General features: G+C 63.0%; 1 protein-coding gene across 1 annotated transcript; it reads right to left on the reverse strand.

Moving 5' to 3' along the window:
- Nucleotides 1-3317: 3317 nt before the first annotated feature.
- LOC139827473 (epiplakin-like) lies at nucleotides 3318-11491 on the reverse strand. Its single transcript, XM_071805555.1, has 4 exons — nucleotides 11357-11491; nucleotides 10931-11293; nucleotides 10704-10887; nucleotides 3318-6561 (listed from the first exon to the last, which is right to left on the reverse strand). Exons 1-4 carry the CDS (start codon nucleotides 11489-11491, stop codon nucleotides 3506-3508), a joined length of 3738 nt encoding a protein of 1245 aa, XP_071661656.1. The 3' UTR covers nucleotides 3318-3505.
- Between the last annotated feature and the right edge of the window lie 4612 nt (nucleotides 11492-16103).

The raw sequence follows: 16103 nt of genomic DNA on the forward strand, positions 1-16103 counted from the left end.
GCTCCTGAAACAACTGCCTTCCTTGCTGTTTAGTAGCCCTTGATGGCTTTGCCTTGCTCCACATGCTTTTGGAACCCATGGAAACTTGAAGCATTCAGGACACCCTGAACAGTTTGTTCCTCAGCTCAGCTGCCCAGCCTGAGCAGAATTACTCAGATCACCGAATCATTTCAGCTAGAAGAGACCACAGGATCATCGAGTCCAGCCACAACCCAGCTCCAGCATCAAACAAGGTCCTGCCTCCTTTGACCTGAGCTGGATTCGTGCTGGATTCTGCAATAACCCTCCGTCCTTGTGTTGGAAAAGACGGTGAATTCCTCTCCCCGAGCCCAACTACCATGCCATGCACCCTGGGCACCTCTCCATCTGTGGGGCCCTTCCCCTTCCCTCCCCGTGTTTCATCATTCTGATGCTTCTCTGAGTCCTCACCAGGTGGGACAGAGAGGGACGATGAAGGCTCAGGACATGGTACCTGTTCTCTGCTCCCTTCCTGGAACTTCCAGCAGCTCCGCTCCCGCTGCGGAGCGGACAGGTCTGGGCAGTCCCTGTGCTGCCACATGCCCGTATTTGCCCCATGTTGGTCTTTGTTTGCTAAGCTTCCACTGATGGAGTGGCTCTGCTGCCCTGGGATCCTCTGCCAGCTCCTCCCTTCACCTCCTGGCAGGGCCGGGTGCTCCTGCCGTGCACCGTGTCCCCAAGCTGCAGGCTCTGTGTCACCCGTGGGGCTCTGCGGCTGTGCACATGTGGAACGTGAGGGTGGCGGGGACAGGTCACCCATCCACGCAGGGACAGCCCCTGCGCCTGGCTGCCCCAGGCCCAACCGTGGCTCCGGAGCTCCATGTACAAGGTCACCCAGCTGTGCAGGGACAGTCCACGTGCCTGGCCACCCCAGGCCCTCCCGCGGCTCCGGAGCTCCGTGCATGTGGAACATCCTGCAGCGGCACCGCAGCCGTGCCAGGCACAGCCAGGGCTCCCCACGGCCACAGCGGGGGGTGATCCTCACCGTGTGCCAGCCACACCATGGCAGTGTGCCCGCCAGACCATGGCAGTGTGCTCACCAGAGCATGCAGTGTGCCCACCACACCGCGGCATTATTCTCACCACATCGTGGCAGTGTTCTCACCACACCGCGGCATTATTCTCACCATATTGTGGCAGTGTTCTCACCACACCGCGGCAGTGTTCTCACCACACCACAGCGGTGTTCTGTCCCTGTTGGAGGGACCTGCGGGCTCTCTGTCCCCTGCAGCAGGGGCTGGTGTGGCCGGGGGCACAGTGTGGCCCGTGAGCTCTGGAGCAGAGCAGGGCCCCGCGGTGCAGGGGTGCTGCTCCCCATCTCCATCAGGACACCCTCTGTGTGCCAGAACCCGCCGAGCCCCTTGGCCCCAGTGCCACAGCCCCGCGTGGGTGGCAGGGGGTCTGGGGAGCCCCAGTCCTGGCACTGGGGCGCACAGCGGGGAGGCCATGCCGTGCCCAGCACCAGCCCATGGCCAGGGCTCCTCGGGAGGGCTCTGCGGGGACCCATGGGGTGTGCGGGTCAGGGCTGAGCTGTGTGCTGTGCTCTGTGGGGACCCAAAGGCCACGTCTGTCTGTGGGACCCTGCTGGGCCTTGGGGTGCCTTGTGCTGGGGGACCCGTCCGGCGGGGCTGGGCTGGGGCAGGCAGCTCTCTATGGGGCCCATACCAGGAGCAGCTGATCTGCCCGTGACCGTGCTGGGGTTCCCCCCGGGACCTGGACTGGGGCAGCTCGTGAGTGTCACGGGTGTCTGGGGCCGTCCCATCTGCTCAGGCTGCACGAGCTGTGTCTGGATGGAGCCGCATTCCATGGCGGAGCAGCACCGAGGGCTGTGACGGCGCTGGCTCGGCCGCACCAGGCAGGATGGGGTGCAGGGTGCACAGCGGCTCTGCCCAGGAGAGCAGCACGAGGCCCCGGCTGAGGCCCCGGTGAGGCTGAGATCCGGCTGAGGGCCTGGCCCTGCTGCAGAGCAGCTCTGCGGAGAGGGACCTGGGGTTCTGGTCGATGGCCAGTTGAACATGAGCCACCAGTGTCCCTGGAGCGAGAGGGACCCGTGTCCCGGTGCATCCAGCACAGCACGGGCAGGGAGGGGGGGATTGTCCCGCTCTGCTCTGCCTGGGGCGGCCTCACCTGGAGCATTCACACGGGATAAAGGAGATGAAGCTGCTGGAGAGTGTCCGGAGGAGGGACACAGAGCTGGGGCAGGGTCTGCAGATGAAGCCGTGTGAGCAGCGGCTGAGGTCCCTGGGTTTGCTCAGCTGGAGCAGAGCAGACTGAGGGCAGAGCCCATGGGCTGCAGGTTCCTCAGCAGGAGCAGGAGGGGCAGGGTGAGCTCTGCTCTGTGACAGTGACAGAGCCCAGGGAACGGCAGCAGATGTGCCAGGGAGGGTCAGTGGGACATGAGGCAAAGGTTCTTCCCCAGAGGTGCTGGACACTGACCAGGCTCCCAGGGAGGTGTCACGGCCCAACCTGACAGTGTTCCAGAAGAGACTGGACAGCGTCCTCAGACACACGGGGTGAGCTGTGGGGTGTCCTGTGCAGGGACAGGAGCTGGAACCCATGGTCCTGTGGGTCCAGCCAGCTCAGGACACTCCGGTTCTGCGAGGAATGGGCCGAGGGGCTGGCGGGAGCTCGTGGCACCAGCAGGGGGCAGCAGCCGCGTCACCGCTGGTGTCGCAGCCAGAGGAGCCCCGTGTCACACACAGACACAGAGCAGTGACAGGGACACACACCCGCTGGCTGTGCCCTGCGTGCCCCAGCACCCCCAGGGCAGGACACGGCCACCCCGGCTCTGCACACCCGTGCGTGACTGCGGCTCTGCGGGGGCACACGCTGTGACACGTGTGTGCAGCTCTGCGGGACACCTGTGTGGCACACGCATGGCCACAGCTCAGGGCTCTGTGACACATGCATGTGTGGCTGTGTGACACACCCGTGTGGCACATGCATGGCCACAGCACGGGGCTCTGTGACACATGCATATGCAGCTCCGTGACACACCTGTGCACCCAGCAGAGCTGAAGGACAGGTCAGGGCTACATGTCCCATGGGCAGCTGCAGGCACACGGGTGTCCCTGCTGTCCCCGCTGTCCTGGGCTGTCCCCTGTCTGTCCGTCTCTGCCGGTTGTGCTGTGACAGCTCCTGCCCGGGGTCTCTGCCCGCTCCCCTTGGCCCCGCGTGTCCCGGCTCCGGTCAGCGCCCGCGTGTGCACGGCAGAGCCGCGGTCACCAGCCTCCCCACGCCCGCCCCACAGCCCCCCAGGAAAGCTCTCGTGGGCAAAAGAAACCTCAGCAGAGTCAGAGTTGCGACAGCGAGGAGTTTAACCAGGGGACCGCCCCGTCCCGCGCGCCGCGTTGTCACCGCTCTCTCCTGCCCGTAACCGGGTGATGTGGGGAGCAAACCCTCCCACTGGGTGATGTGGGGAGCAAACCCGCCCCGGTGCCCCAGCCGGCCCCGGGACGCAGAGCTCGCTGCTCCACGGTGCACGGTGCTAGGGGTCCCGGTGGTGCTGCTTCTGGCGCTGCGGGCCGGTGATGACGGTGGTGGTGATGGTGATCCTGTTCACGGTCAGCCCCCCTGTGCCGTAGGTGTCGAGATGCGCCTCGCGTTTGTACTCGGAGACTTGCTTGGTGGAGAGGAGCTCCCACACCGACACCCTCTTCTCCTGGAATGGGCCCAAGGTGATGTAGGAGCCCTCGGACTGGAGGAGATCCACTGTCTGCTGGGGAAGGGGCGCGGGGTGCCGCTCCGGGCTGCCTGTGACCATGCTGCGGGCGGTGCTGGCCAGGGCCTGAGCGGAGAGTGACCCTGCCCGGTACCGCTGCAGGAGCTCCTGCCTCTTCCCCTCGGGGATGTGCCTGGAGAAGAGCAGGTCCCACACGGAGACCTGCCTGCCCTGGAACCCGCCCACTGGCGCCTCCACTGCGGTGGACCTCAGGGTCTCCTCCCAGGTCCTGTCCTCCTGCAGGTGCACGTCCTCAGCCTCTGCCGCTGGTGACTCTGCCCGTGGACTACTCGCGGTTGTCAGTGACTCTGCCCGTGGACTACTCGCGGTTGTCGGTGACTCTGCCCGTGGACTACTCGCGGTTGTCAGTTCCTCTGTCTTTGCCGCTTCTGTCTTGGTAACAATGGTGGTGACAACAGTTTTCACCTGCTCCAGGGTTAGCTCTCCTGCCTGGTAGAGCTCCAGCAGCTCCTTTCTGCTCTCCTCGGGGATGTACTTGGAGTGGAGCAGGTCCCACACGGAGACCTTGTGGCCCTGAAAGTCTCCGACTTCCATGTCAACGACTGTGGTTTTCAAGGCTGTTTCCCATGGTTGTTCTTCATCACCCTTCTCTCCTGCCGCTGACACCGTGTCCTTGTTGGAAGTCCTGGCTGCAATTAGCAACTTCCTGTCCGTAGATTCTTTTTTCTTAATGAGGGTGGTGACAACAATTATTAACCGCTCCAAGGCCAATGTCCCTGCCTGGTACAGCTGCAGGAGCTCCTGCCTCTTCTCCTCAGGGACATAGTCAGAGAAGAGCAGGTCCCACACGGAGACCTGCCTGCCCTGGAACCCGCCCACTGGCGCCTCCACTGCGGTGGACCTCAGGGTCTCCTCCCAGGTCCTGTCCTCCTGCAGGTTGGTGTCCTCAGCTTCTGCCGCTGGTGACTCTGCCCGTGGACTACTCGCGGTTGTCAGTTCCTCTGCCTTTGCCGCTTCTGTCTTGGTAACAATGGTGGTGACAACAGTTTTCACCTGCTCCAGGGTTAGCTCTCCTGCCTGGTAGAGCTCCAGCAGCTCCTTTCTGCTCTCCTCGGGGATGTACTTGGAGTGGAGCAGGTCCCACACGGAGACCTTGTGGCCCTGAAAGTCTCCGACTTCCATGTCAACGACTGTGGTTTTCAAGGCTGTTTCCCATGGTTCTTCTTTGGAGGCATCATCACCCTTCTCTCCTGCCGCTGACACTGTGTCCTTGTTGGAAGTCTTGACTGAAATCAGGAATTTTCTGCTTGTAGATTCTTTTTTCTTAACGACAGTGGTGACAACAGTTATAATTTGCTCCAAAGTCAAGATCCTTTCATGGTACAGCTGCAGGAGCTCCTGCCTCTTCTCCTCAGGGATGTATTCAGAGAAGAGCAGGTCCCACACGGCGACCTGCCTGCCCTGGAGCTCCCCAGCTGGCATGTCAATGGTGGTAGACTTCAGGATGTGATCTAGTTCTTCATCTTGTGTTGAAAAGTCGTCTCCATTTTCCCCTGCCCTTGTCCCTGCCTTGTGTGGACTTCGGGCGTTTGCCACCAGCGTGGCATTCGCAGCTTCCGTTCTGTTGATGATGGTGGTGACCACGGTGGCCACCTGTTCCGTGGTCAGTATCCCTGCTCGGTACAGCTCCAGCAGCTCCTGCCGCCTCCCTTGAGGGACGTATTTGGAGAAGAGCAGATCCAACAGGGAAACGTTCTGCCCCTGGAACTCGCCTGCGGTGACACAGATGATTGCAGACTTCAAGGACTTTCTCAGCTGTTGCTCCTGGGAGTGCGCGTCCTGAACTGGTTGTGATGCTCCCACCTCGTTGTTGGCTGTAACTGTGGGTGAGCCCAGATCCCCGTTCTCCGTTTCTGCCCCGGTGATGATGGTGGTGAGGAGGGTGATCATCTCTGGGACGGTCACTGTCCCCGCCTTGTACTTCCTCAGCAGCTCCTCTCTCTGGTGGTCGGGGACGTAGCGGGAGAAGAGCAGCTCCCAGACGGTGACGCTCTGGCCCTGGAAGAGCCCCACGCTGAGGCTGGTGCGGGCGGCCTGCAGGGCTTTGCGCGCGTCCTTGTTCAGCTGGTAGAGCACGGAGCCCTTGTCCAGCACGTGGAGCATGAGCAGCCCCGTGTCCGCGTCGGGGACACAGCGGCGGAGCAGCTGTGTGTAAGTGAGGTTCTCGTGGGTGTTGGGGTCAAAGCAGCTTCTCGTTTGGTTCTTCGGGTTAGAAAGGAACTGGTACATCTCCTGGTCGAAGTAGCCGCGCTGGTACGCCACCTCCACGGGGAGCCGGTGGCTGTTGGCGGGGTCGATGATGCCGCCGGTGGCGATCTGGGCCTCCAGCAGGCGGATGGCGTGCTCCTTGACGATGAACTCCTTCTTCATGGCCTGGAACAGGGAGATCCTGTGTCCCGTGTAGGGCTCGGTGTACCCTCTCACAGCTCCTTCCGCCGACAGCAGCTTCTCATAAAAATCTCTGCCGATGAGTCCCGCAGCCAGTGCCTCCTTTACCGGCAGCTTCTGGTTCCTCACGGGGTCGGTGAGGAACCCTGAAGCAGCCTGCGCCTCCAGCAGCACCAGGGCTGTCCCTGGCGTCAGAATGCCCCTCATCATGGCATCATAGATACCCATCTTCTTATTCTTGGCCTGGATGAAGACTCCAGCTATGAAGCTACTCCCACCACCACCCATCTCTTTGTGTCCACCTGCAATCAGGTTGCTGCCCGTGTTGCTTCCCTCGTTGTTCTCAGGATGTCCACTCATCTTCTGCCTTGTCTCTGGGGAACAGTCCTGCTGCTGTGGGGCACCACGTTTGTCTGAGGAGAGAGAGAGAAAGAAAGGACTCGGTAAGACACGGGGTTTTGTGCAGATTTTTTGGCGGGTGTGTGTGGATGGGTTTCTGTTAGATGGAGATTTGCTACTGAACCAGCCAGGCCCAAAGGAATTTCAAGGCCACCTCAGAAAGCTGAAAACAGGACCTGCCGTGGGAGAGAGGCATTTCTACAATAACAAGGCCTCAACAAGACGTAAATCAACAGATCTATCAGCAGTGAGACTCGGGCGCTTGGACAGCTCATGAACATAGATGATGTCCAGTTAGTGAATGCATGCTTGGAGCATGGATGTGTGATCAAAGAATAGTTGCACATATAAGGAGGCTTGTTTCTGTAATAAATGGCTCTAGCGTGATTCACATTGAATCGGAGTGCAGGGTCCTTTATTCGCTCCAACAGGTGCGAAGAAAACCACGTCCCTGGCTGTGGTGGCAGGAGCCCAGCGGGCAGCGGGGAGTGGGGTCGGGGGCTTTGCTGCCGTCCCCTCTGCTGCGTCACCCCAGGGCCATGGGTGCCCTTGTCTGGGTGGACCGGAGCTCTGGGAGCAGCAGGACAGCCCCGCCGATGTGCCTGCATGTCTCCGGCTCACACGTCTCTGCAGCCGGCTGTCCTGGCGCAGCGGTGCTGCCGGTGTGGCTGCACATCTCCGGCTCCATCTGTCCTGGCGCAGCGGTGCCATCGGTGTGCCTGCACATCTCTGGCTCCACGTGTCTCTGCAGCCGGCTGCCCTGGCGCAGCGGTGCCGCCAGTGTGCCTGCACATCTCTGGCTCCATCTGTCCTGGCACAGCGGTGCCGCTGGTGTGGCTGCACATCTCTGGCTCCATCTGTCCTGGCACAGCGGTGCCGCCAGTGTGCCTGCACATCTCTGGCTCCATCTGTCCTGGCACAGCGGTGCCGCTGGTGTGGCTGCACATCTCTGGCTCCATCTGTCCTGGCACAGCGGTGCCGCTGGTGTGCCTGCACATCTCTGGCTCCATCTGTCCTGGCACAGCGGTGCCGCCAGTGTGCCTGCACATCTCTGGCTCCACGTGTCTCTGCAGTCGGTTGTCCTGGCGCAGCGGTGCAGAGGGCTCGGTGACTGTCCCCGGAGCCCCAGTGTCTCATGGGCACCTGAGGTCTGAGGGCCACGTCACGGGTGGCCGGTTTAGCGAGAGACGCTCCGCCAAGAAACATCATAGCAGCAGCAGGGACCAAGGGCATCGCCACAGAGACCCTAACCCTCCAGACCTGGAATTCTGTGTCCAGCTTTGGTCCCCACTATCCAAAAACACTGGACAGGCTGGAGAGGGGCCAGAGAAGGGCTGCACGATGGTCCAAGGGCTGGGAAGCTGCTGAACGGGGAAAGGCTGGGAGACCTGGGCTGAGGGGAAACCTCATCACTGTGTTCTGGAATTTAAAGGGTGGCTGCAGAGCAGATGGAGGCTCCCTTTGTACAGGGTGTCATGTGGAAAAGACGAGGGGAAATGGGTACAAGTAACTCCTGGGGACATTCTGCTTGGACACAAGAGGGAAATTTTTCATGATGAGAACGCTCTGTGCAGCTGAGAGGTGCCGGGGTCTCCGCTGCTCTGAGGCCACCGGGTTGGCAGAGCCCCCAGCCCCATCCCATCCTGTCCTCCAGACCCGGGGTCTGCGTGCTGCCACCGCTCCTGGCCCCTGGTGACTCCTGAGCCATGGACATCAGCCGTGGGAGGGACGGTCACCTGGTGCCAGGCACCAGCCCGGGGACGTTCACAGCTCCAGCAGCAGAGTCACCGAGAGGGCTGCTCTGACCCCCTCCCCGCAGCAGCGCCCAGGTGCTCTCTGCAGGTATTTCGGGAAGCTGCTCTAGGGTGGTCGAGGAGACGCTCTGGTCGGGCCCGCGGGCACTCAGCCCTGCGGCCGTCCCTGGGCCACTGTCCATGGCCACCACGGGCTGTCCCACGTGGACCTGCGTGGCCATGTCACCGTGGACAGGGCTGGCGGCAGCTGCGGGTACAGCGCCTGTAACTTACTCACACTTTGCAGGGCAAGAACTTCCACTGGGAGCTCCTGGCTCCTGTGCTGCGGTAGGTCATGAATGGTTACTCTTAGTTACTAGCTAATTGTTACGTAGGTAAAATGGTAGATTAAATTATAGATATAGAAATTAAAGTTAGGCGGCAGCGAGGGACTAAGAGCGGGCACCTCAGGGCGCTGCTGTGGGTGCTGCTGGCAGTGGTCTCACCCGCTCGGGCACGGACTTTGCGATCAGTGTGACCGGCCACCGTCACTCCAGCGGTGCCCTCGCCCACGCAACCGCGGCTCCCTCAGCCGTGGCACCGGGGTCTCTGTCTGAAGCCTCCCAGAGGAAAACAACGGTCATGTTCTCGAGACGGCACCACCGCAGCCGGCACCGCCACAGCCGGCACCGCCACAGCCGGCACCGCCACAGCCGGCACCACCGCAGCCGGCACCGCCACAGCCGGCACCACCGCAGCTGGCATCACCGCAGCCGGCAGCGCCGCAGCCAGCACCGCAGAGTGACACCGAGGTCTCGTTTCCATCTCAAGCCACAAGTGCACAGCAAGGGAAGGATGAAGAACAGGGCAATGTGTGATATTTCCCCGGTTTCCGTGTCAACCTCCGGCTGTTTGCAGCTCGGCGGACTTTGCGAGGGGGGTGTTCTGGCCCGTGTCTCATCCCTGAGGATGTCTCCGGTATGGTCACCCGGCTCCCTGCCAGCTCCCAGGATCTACAACACTGTGGTGATGAGCCCACAGCCTCGTAAAAACAGCAAAAACAACACACACAAGGTTTCTTCGGGAACACCCATTTCCCATAAACTACCGTGAGTGATGGTAATGATAGGTTTCAACTCATTATCAGGATCACAGCCCCGCTGTTTACCTAACTGATCTGAGAGTCTCTGAGTCAGTGCTTTTGATCATTTGAATATTGGATTGCTGCTGGTGCAGATGGATCGGGGTGGGAGGAGAGGTGACAGCCCTGTCCCCTCGGGGACCCTGCCCACGGCCCCAGGCTCTGCCGCAGCCAGTGGCTCTGGTCCGGCTGGTGGCCCCGGCCCCGAGAGCGGCTCTGCCCTCCCGCAGCCGAAACCTCCGGGGAGGCGATGGGAGGTGGCACTGGGCTGGGGACAAAGCGGAGAGCTGTGTCACACCCTGCAGCGGGTGACACCCATGCAGGACAGGGATGTCGTGTAAACACCCTGCACTGGAAAGACATTTGCTGACTGCAAGCTGTCATTAGCTCGTCTCTAATCAGAGCTCCTGATGCTGGGGCTTGGCTGCACAGGCGGCTCCTGGGCCAGGAGCTGGGTGTCCTTTCGTGCTGGCTGTCCCTTCATGCTGCTGTCCCTTCATGCTGGCTGTCCCTTCACGCTGCTGTCCCTTCACGCTGCTGTCCCTTCATACTGCTGTCCCTTCACACTGCTGTCCCTTCACACTGCCTGTCCCTTCACGCTGGCTGCCCCTTCATGCTGGTTGTCCCTTCATGCTGCTGTCCCTCTGAGCTGTCTGTCCCTTCACACTGCCTGTCCCTTCACGCTGCTGTCCCTTCATGCTGGTTGTCCCTTCACGCTGGGTGTCCCTTCACACTGGCTGTCCCTTCGCACTGGTTGTCCCTTCGCACTGGTTGTCCCTTCACACCGTGGCAGCCGCCCAGCCGGGAGGTCCCGGTGAAGCGGTTTCCAGCCGGGATGAGCAGCGTGGCCCCGCGGTGCCACGGTCCCCAGCCCTGCCTGCTCCCTGGGGGTGACGTGGTGTCACCCCCAGCCTGGCTCTGCCTCCCAGCCGGGACCCCGTGCAGTTCGGCCACCTCCTGCCCCAGGGCCACAGGTCCCACAGCTCCTCTCATCCCCTCCTGTGTCCCCACGTCCTGACCGACTCAGCGCTGAGGACACAAAGTGCATCACGTGGAGCAGCAGCTCCATCCAGCCTTGTTGCCACTGTCACTTTGTCCCTTCTTGGAATAGACCAAGTCCTGCCTGGAGACCTCCTGCTCGCCAGTCCCCGGGCCCAGCCCCCCAAGCGCTCAGTTTTGGGGTGCAGGTGAGGTCCCCACATCCCTTCTGGGCCCCTGGTACCTGCCATGGCAAAGCTGTGCCGGGCTGCGTGGTGACCCCTCCAGATGGGCTCTGTCTTACCTGCTGGACACGTACCCGGAGCAGTTGGCTCCCAGCGGGTGCGGGTCCTCCTCCTCCTCCGCCTCCTCCTCCTCCTCCTCCTCCTCCTCCTCCGGCCGCAGCTCCACCAGGATGAGCAGCTGAGGCAAGTGCCGAATTTAAACCCTTCCCTTCCCCGCCCCGGGGATGGCACGGTGGCCCTGCCCTGCGCCGAGATACAGGAGCGGAGCTGAAATACAGACACCGACCACGGCAGCACGGGAGCCGGGGGGCGGCGGGGGCTGGGGGACAGTGACCGGCCCTGGTGTGAGACGTGGGGCGCGTCCCTCCGTGGGGCCAGGGCCGGCGATGGCTGTGGGGGTGCAGAGGCACAGCGAAGCTTCTGGACCCGTGGCTGCCCCTGGGCCACCCTGCCCGCGGTCCCGGCTGCCGTGCAGACCTCCACAGCTCGGGGCTTGTTCAACCCTTGCTGTGGCTGAGCCCCGGGCTGGGACGGGGTCTGCAGCCACCCCCTGCAGCTGTCCCTGCTCCCCAGCGTGGACGCAGACCGAGGTGTCCCTCGCTGTGGCCGTGCAGGTGCCAGGCCTGTGCTGGCTGCTGGCTCGTGCCCCCTGGATGGAAACCTCTCAGGCTGCTGGTGGCCAGGGGAACCAGCGCTGTGCCATGGCCAGCACCTGCCAGGAGCTCGGGGCACCCGGTGGACCGTTGGCTTGCAGGGGGCTTGTGCTGGTGGCCCAGCGGACAAGGACAGCGCGGTGGCTCTGGCCAGCTTTGGGCTGAAGCTCAGTCATGTTTGGGTCCATTTCCATGTCGGTGCAGGACGAACCACATCCCATCAGCCGCAGCCACAGGCTGGCCCGGCGCCCGCTCCCAGGGCACGGCTGCTTTGGGGTGGATTGTTCTGGTTTGCCATGGTTTGTGTGTGTGCTCAGATGGTGACCGTGCTGCCAGTGACCACGTTTGTGACGGCACCTGCTCCTGTCAGCCTGCACGAGTCGCGTGCGCTCGCGTGACCCTGCGAGCGGGTGACTCCGCGTGTGTGCATCGCTGTGACAGTGTGTGCAGCGGGTGGGCTGTACACACCTGTGCAGCTCCACCGTGTGTGTGCACGGCTGTGACCGTGTGCGGCGGGTGGGCTGTGCACACCTGTGTGGTGGGTGGGCTGTACACACCTGTGTGCGTGGTTGTGACGGCGTGTGCAGCGGGTGGGCTGTCCACACCTGTACAGCTCCACCGCGTGTGTGCACGGCTGTGACCGTGTGCAGCGGGTGGGCTGTACACACCTGTGTGTGCGGCTGTGACCGCGTGTGCAGCGGGTGGGCTGTATACACCCGTGTATGTGGCGGGTGGGCTGTACGCACCCGCGTGTGCGGCGGGTGGGCTGTACACACCTGTGTCTGCGGCTGTGACCGTGTGTGCGGCGGGTGGGCTGTACACACGCGTGTGTGCGGCGGGTGGGCTGTACACACCCGTGTGTGTGGCGGGTGGGCTGTACACACCTGTGTCTGCGGCTGTGACCGCGTGTGCGCGGCGGGTGGGCCGTACACACGCGTGTGTGCGGCGGGTGGGCTGTACACACCCGTGTGTGTGGCGGGTGGGCTGTACACACGCGTGTGTGCGGCCCTGTGCTGGCGGGACTGTCCTGCGCGGCGTGCGTGGCGCGGTGTCCCCGTGCGGAGGAGGCGCCGCCGTCCCGCGCTCCCTGCCCGCGTGTCCTGCTGCGGGTGCACATTCCTGGCCGCGTGGGCGCTCGCCGGACCGGATGATCCGCACGCAGCGGCGTTTTCCCTCTGACTCAGCCAGGCCGGGGTGGCCCTGGGGAACACACCTGGGCAGCAGGTCCCTCTGCGCACAGAGGGGAGGCGGGCGCAGGACCTGCTCCTGGTGCCTTTGCTCCCCCCTCGGAAGCCTTTCCTTGCCCGATGTCTGTTTTCAGCCTGTGTTCTGCTGGCCAGTCACTGATGCCACAGATTTAGTGCTGGTTGCACTTCACCGTAGGTTCAGCTATTCCAGCTGGGCTGCAGACAAGGTTTGTCCTGGGCGGGAATGGAGTGCAGGGGATGCCAGAGCAGCTGGCCTGGCCGGGGAGGGCGTCCCGTCCCCCTCTCCTCCTGCAGCCGGCCCTGTGCCGCACAGACCACGCCATCGGCATCGGGTTGTTCTGCCTTGGTCCTGCCCCTCGAGCACGGCACAGCACGGACTGCGCCGAGCAGGACGCTCCTCCGAGCTGCACTGATGACACTGACCATGCTCTGGAGCTGCCCCAGCTCATTGAGACACCTCAGCGGCACTGGAGTTGGTGGCTTCCCTCTGAGGTGCATTACTTTGCATTTGTCAAAACAGAGGCTGCGATTTATCTGCCCACAGCGGATTCACCCGCTGCGCTGGAGCCCGGTCCCGTTACAGCCCTGGAAAACATGTCGGGACGTTCGCCAGAGCCCAGAGCGACTCCTCCGACCACGTTGCTGTGGGACGTGTCCGCGGAGCAGGCGCTACCGCAGGGACCTCGCCGGGGCGGCCGCGGTGACCCGCGCTGCACACAAACGTCGCCCGCGGTGAATCAGCCCGAGCGTCGCCTCCTCCCGCACGTGCCGGTCCCTGAGTGTCCCCACCGCCCTCACGGGCACCGGCTGGCGCCACCAGAGCTGCACCGTGCCGGGAACGCTGGCGCCTCACCGCGACCCCCTCCCCTGATCGTCCCCTCTAGCATGGAACGGGGCTCCCTCTTCGACAAGGACCCCGTGTTTCATCCGGCTCTTGGCTCCTCGTCTCCCGGTCTGTTTCTGGGACGTGGCTGAACCTTTTCAGCCCCGAAGCAGCTTAGTTCTTCCAGGGCCACCTCCAAGGCGCTGCCAAAGGCTTTTTGGAGACGGATTAAGCGAGCTGAGCTCTGTTGTACCCAAGTACCCAGTATCCGAGTATCAGCCCCAAATTTGCTGCTGCAGCACCTGCCAGCACTTGGTGCCCCCATGCATGGAGGTGTGGGGGTCTGGGGGGGATGCACACCCTGTGCTCAGTGTCACCCTCTGTTGGGGTGTGGGGGTCTGGGGGGGCTGCACACCCTGTGTTCAGTGTCACCCTCTCTTGGGGTGTGGGGGGGCTGCACACCCTGTGTTCAGTGTCACCCTCTGTTGGGGTGTGGGGGTCTGGGGGGCTGCACACCCTGTGCTCAATGTCACCCTCTGGTGACGCTTTTGTCAGCTCAGGACCCATGTGGCACAGCCAGCCGGATCTGTCTGGCCCCGAAGCTGTTGGGTATTAAAGGAGCAGACATGCTTTACACTAAAAACAAATAGAGATCGATCAGGGGGGTGTGCAGGTTTCCAGGGGTGTCTGAAATGAAGTTTGTGCTGCCCCCAGCTCTGAGCGCCCCTCGCCAGGGCTGCACGGGGAGCGGAGCCGGGATGCAGGCGGGGGCGCTGCCGCGCTCCGCTGCGCCGTGACTCACAGCTGGGGCACCGAGACACCTGCGCTCAGCCCTCTGCAGGCTGCACCTGCCGGAAGGTGTGGGTGTCCCGGCTGCCCCACCAACCACATCAGAGGGCTGGGAGATGGGAGACGGGAGATGAGAGGTGGGAGGTGGAAGATGGGAGATGGGAGATGAGAGGTGGGAGGTGGGAGATGGGAGATGATGGGAGATGATGGGAGATGATGGGAGATGTGAGACAGGAGATGGGAGATGGGAAGTGGGAGATGAGAGGTGGGAAATGTGGGATGGGACATGGGAGATGGGAGCTGGGAGATGGGAGGTGGGAGGTGGGAGATGGGAGGTGGGAGATGGGAGGTGGGAGCTGGAGATGGGAAATGGGAGATTGGAGGTGGGAGATGGGAGATGGGAAATGGAAGGTGGGAGATGGGAGGTGGGAGATGGGAGGTGGGAGATGGTGGGAGGTGGGAGATGGTGGGAGGTGGGAGATGGTGGGAGGTGGGAGATGGGAGGTGGGAGATGGGAGGTGGGAGATGGTGGGAGGTGGGAGATGGTGGGAGGTGGGAGATGGGAGGTGGGAGGTGGGAGATTGGAGGTGGGAGATGGGAGGTGGGAGATGGGAGGTGGGAGGTGTCAAACGTCTTTCCCAGGGATGCTTCCGCACCAGGAGGTGTGGGGAGGTTGTTTTCCCTCAGTGTCTGATTTGGGAAAGCTCTGCCTGAGCCCGGGCGCTGTCCTGTGTCCCTTCCAGCCGGTCCCAGCCCTGCACACAGTGAACACTGCAGGTGAGGCCGCCCCAGGCAGAGCAGAGCGGGACAATCCCCCCCTCCCTGCCCGTGCTGTGCTGGATGCACCGGGACACGGGTCCCTCTCGCTCCAGGGACACTGGTGGCTCATGTTCAACTGGCCATCGACCAGAACCCCAGGTCCCTCTCCACAGAGCTGCTCCGCAGCATCTCATCCCCAGTCTGTCTGTACAGCCGGGGTTGCCGTGTCCCGGGGTGCCGGACCCGAGGGGGAATGTCACCTCCCCCGCGGGTCCCTCTCGCTGCCACCCCTGCTCCGCCTGTCCTGGCTCCGCTGAGCCGAGCAAAGCGAAGTGGTTTTGAAGGGAAGGAAAGCAACAACATCCTGTGTCAGAACCCACGATGAGCCCGCCGAGCCCAGCACCCGAGGGACGGACACAGGCAGGGAGCCGCGGGCACACAGAAAATACAATAATCCTTTTGTTCTGGCCTGGAGATGCGTGACTGCACAGCTCTGATCTCTGTGGGAACGCAGCTCCGAGCACCGTCCGCCCCGACACGCGGTTCCTGGGGAACGGGGATCACAGACCTGCGCGGGTGCCTCGGGGGGACGTGCGCTGGGACGGGGGCAATGAGCCGGGGCAGGGGTGGGGACAGGGACAGCAGCTGCTCCTGCCACCCCTGCCAGGGAACCGGCTCGTCCTTTGGCTCCGGCCAGAAGAGCTGCCATCCGCAGCTCCGGACACACGAGGGGACACGCAGTGATGAACTGGCCTGGTCCCCTCCATGCTCCTGCCTTCCCCTGAGGGGACACCTAGATGGCAAAGGGACAGCTGTGCTCCGACATGGGGACAGCTCTGTGGTGGCACAGGGACAGCTGTGCTCCGGCATAGGGACAGCTCTGCGGTGGCACAGGGACAGCTGTGCTCCGACATGGGGACAGCTCTGCGGTGGCACAGGGACAGCTGTGCTCCGACATGAGGACAGCTCTGTGGTGGCACAGGGACAGCTGTGCTCCGACATGGGGACAGCTCTGTGGTGGCACAGGGACAGCTGTGCTCCAACATGGGGACAGCTCTGCGGTGGCACAGGGACAGCTGTGCTCCAACATGGGGACAGCTCTGCGGTGGCACAGGGACAGTTGTGCTCCGACATGGGGACAGCTCTGCGGTGGCACAGGGACAGCTGTGCTCCGACATGGGGACAGCTCTGTGGTGGCACAGGGACAGCTGTGCTCCAACATGGGGA

This window comes from Patagioenas fasciata, chromosome 2 (assembly GCF_037038585.1).
Source record: "Patagioenas fasciata isolate bPatFas1 chromosome 2, bPatFas1.hap1, whole genome shotgun sequence".
NCBI lineage: Eukaryota > Metazoa > Chordata > Aves > Columbiformes > Columbidae > Patagioenas > Patagioenas fasciata.

What these genes read in the sequence shown, in the direction of transcription:
- LOC139827473 (XM_071805555.1), bottom strand. Translation starts at nt 11,491, where the DNA reads ATGGAAATGGACCCAAACATGACTGAGCTTCAGCCCAAAGCTGGCCAG. An exon ending in GTGCCCCGAGCTCCTGGCAG is followed by an intron (nt 11,294 to 11,356) that starts GTGCTGGCCATG and finishes GTTTCCATCCAG; the next exon opens with GGGGCACGAGCCAGCAGCCA. An exon ending in TCCGGGTACGTGTCCAGCAG is followed by an intron (nt 6,562 to 10,703) that starts GTAAGACAGAGC and finishes CTCTCTCCTCAG; the next exon opens with ACAAACGTGGTGCCCCACAG.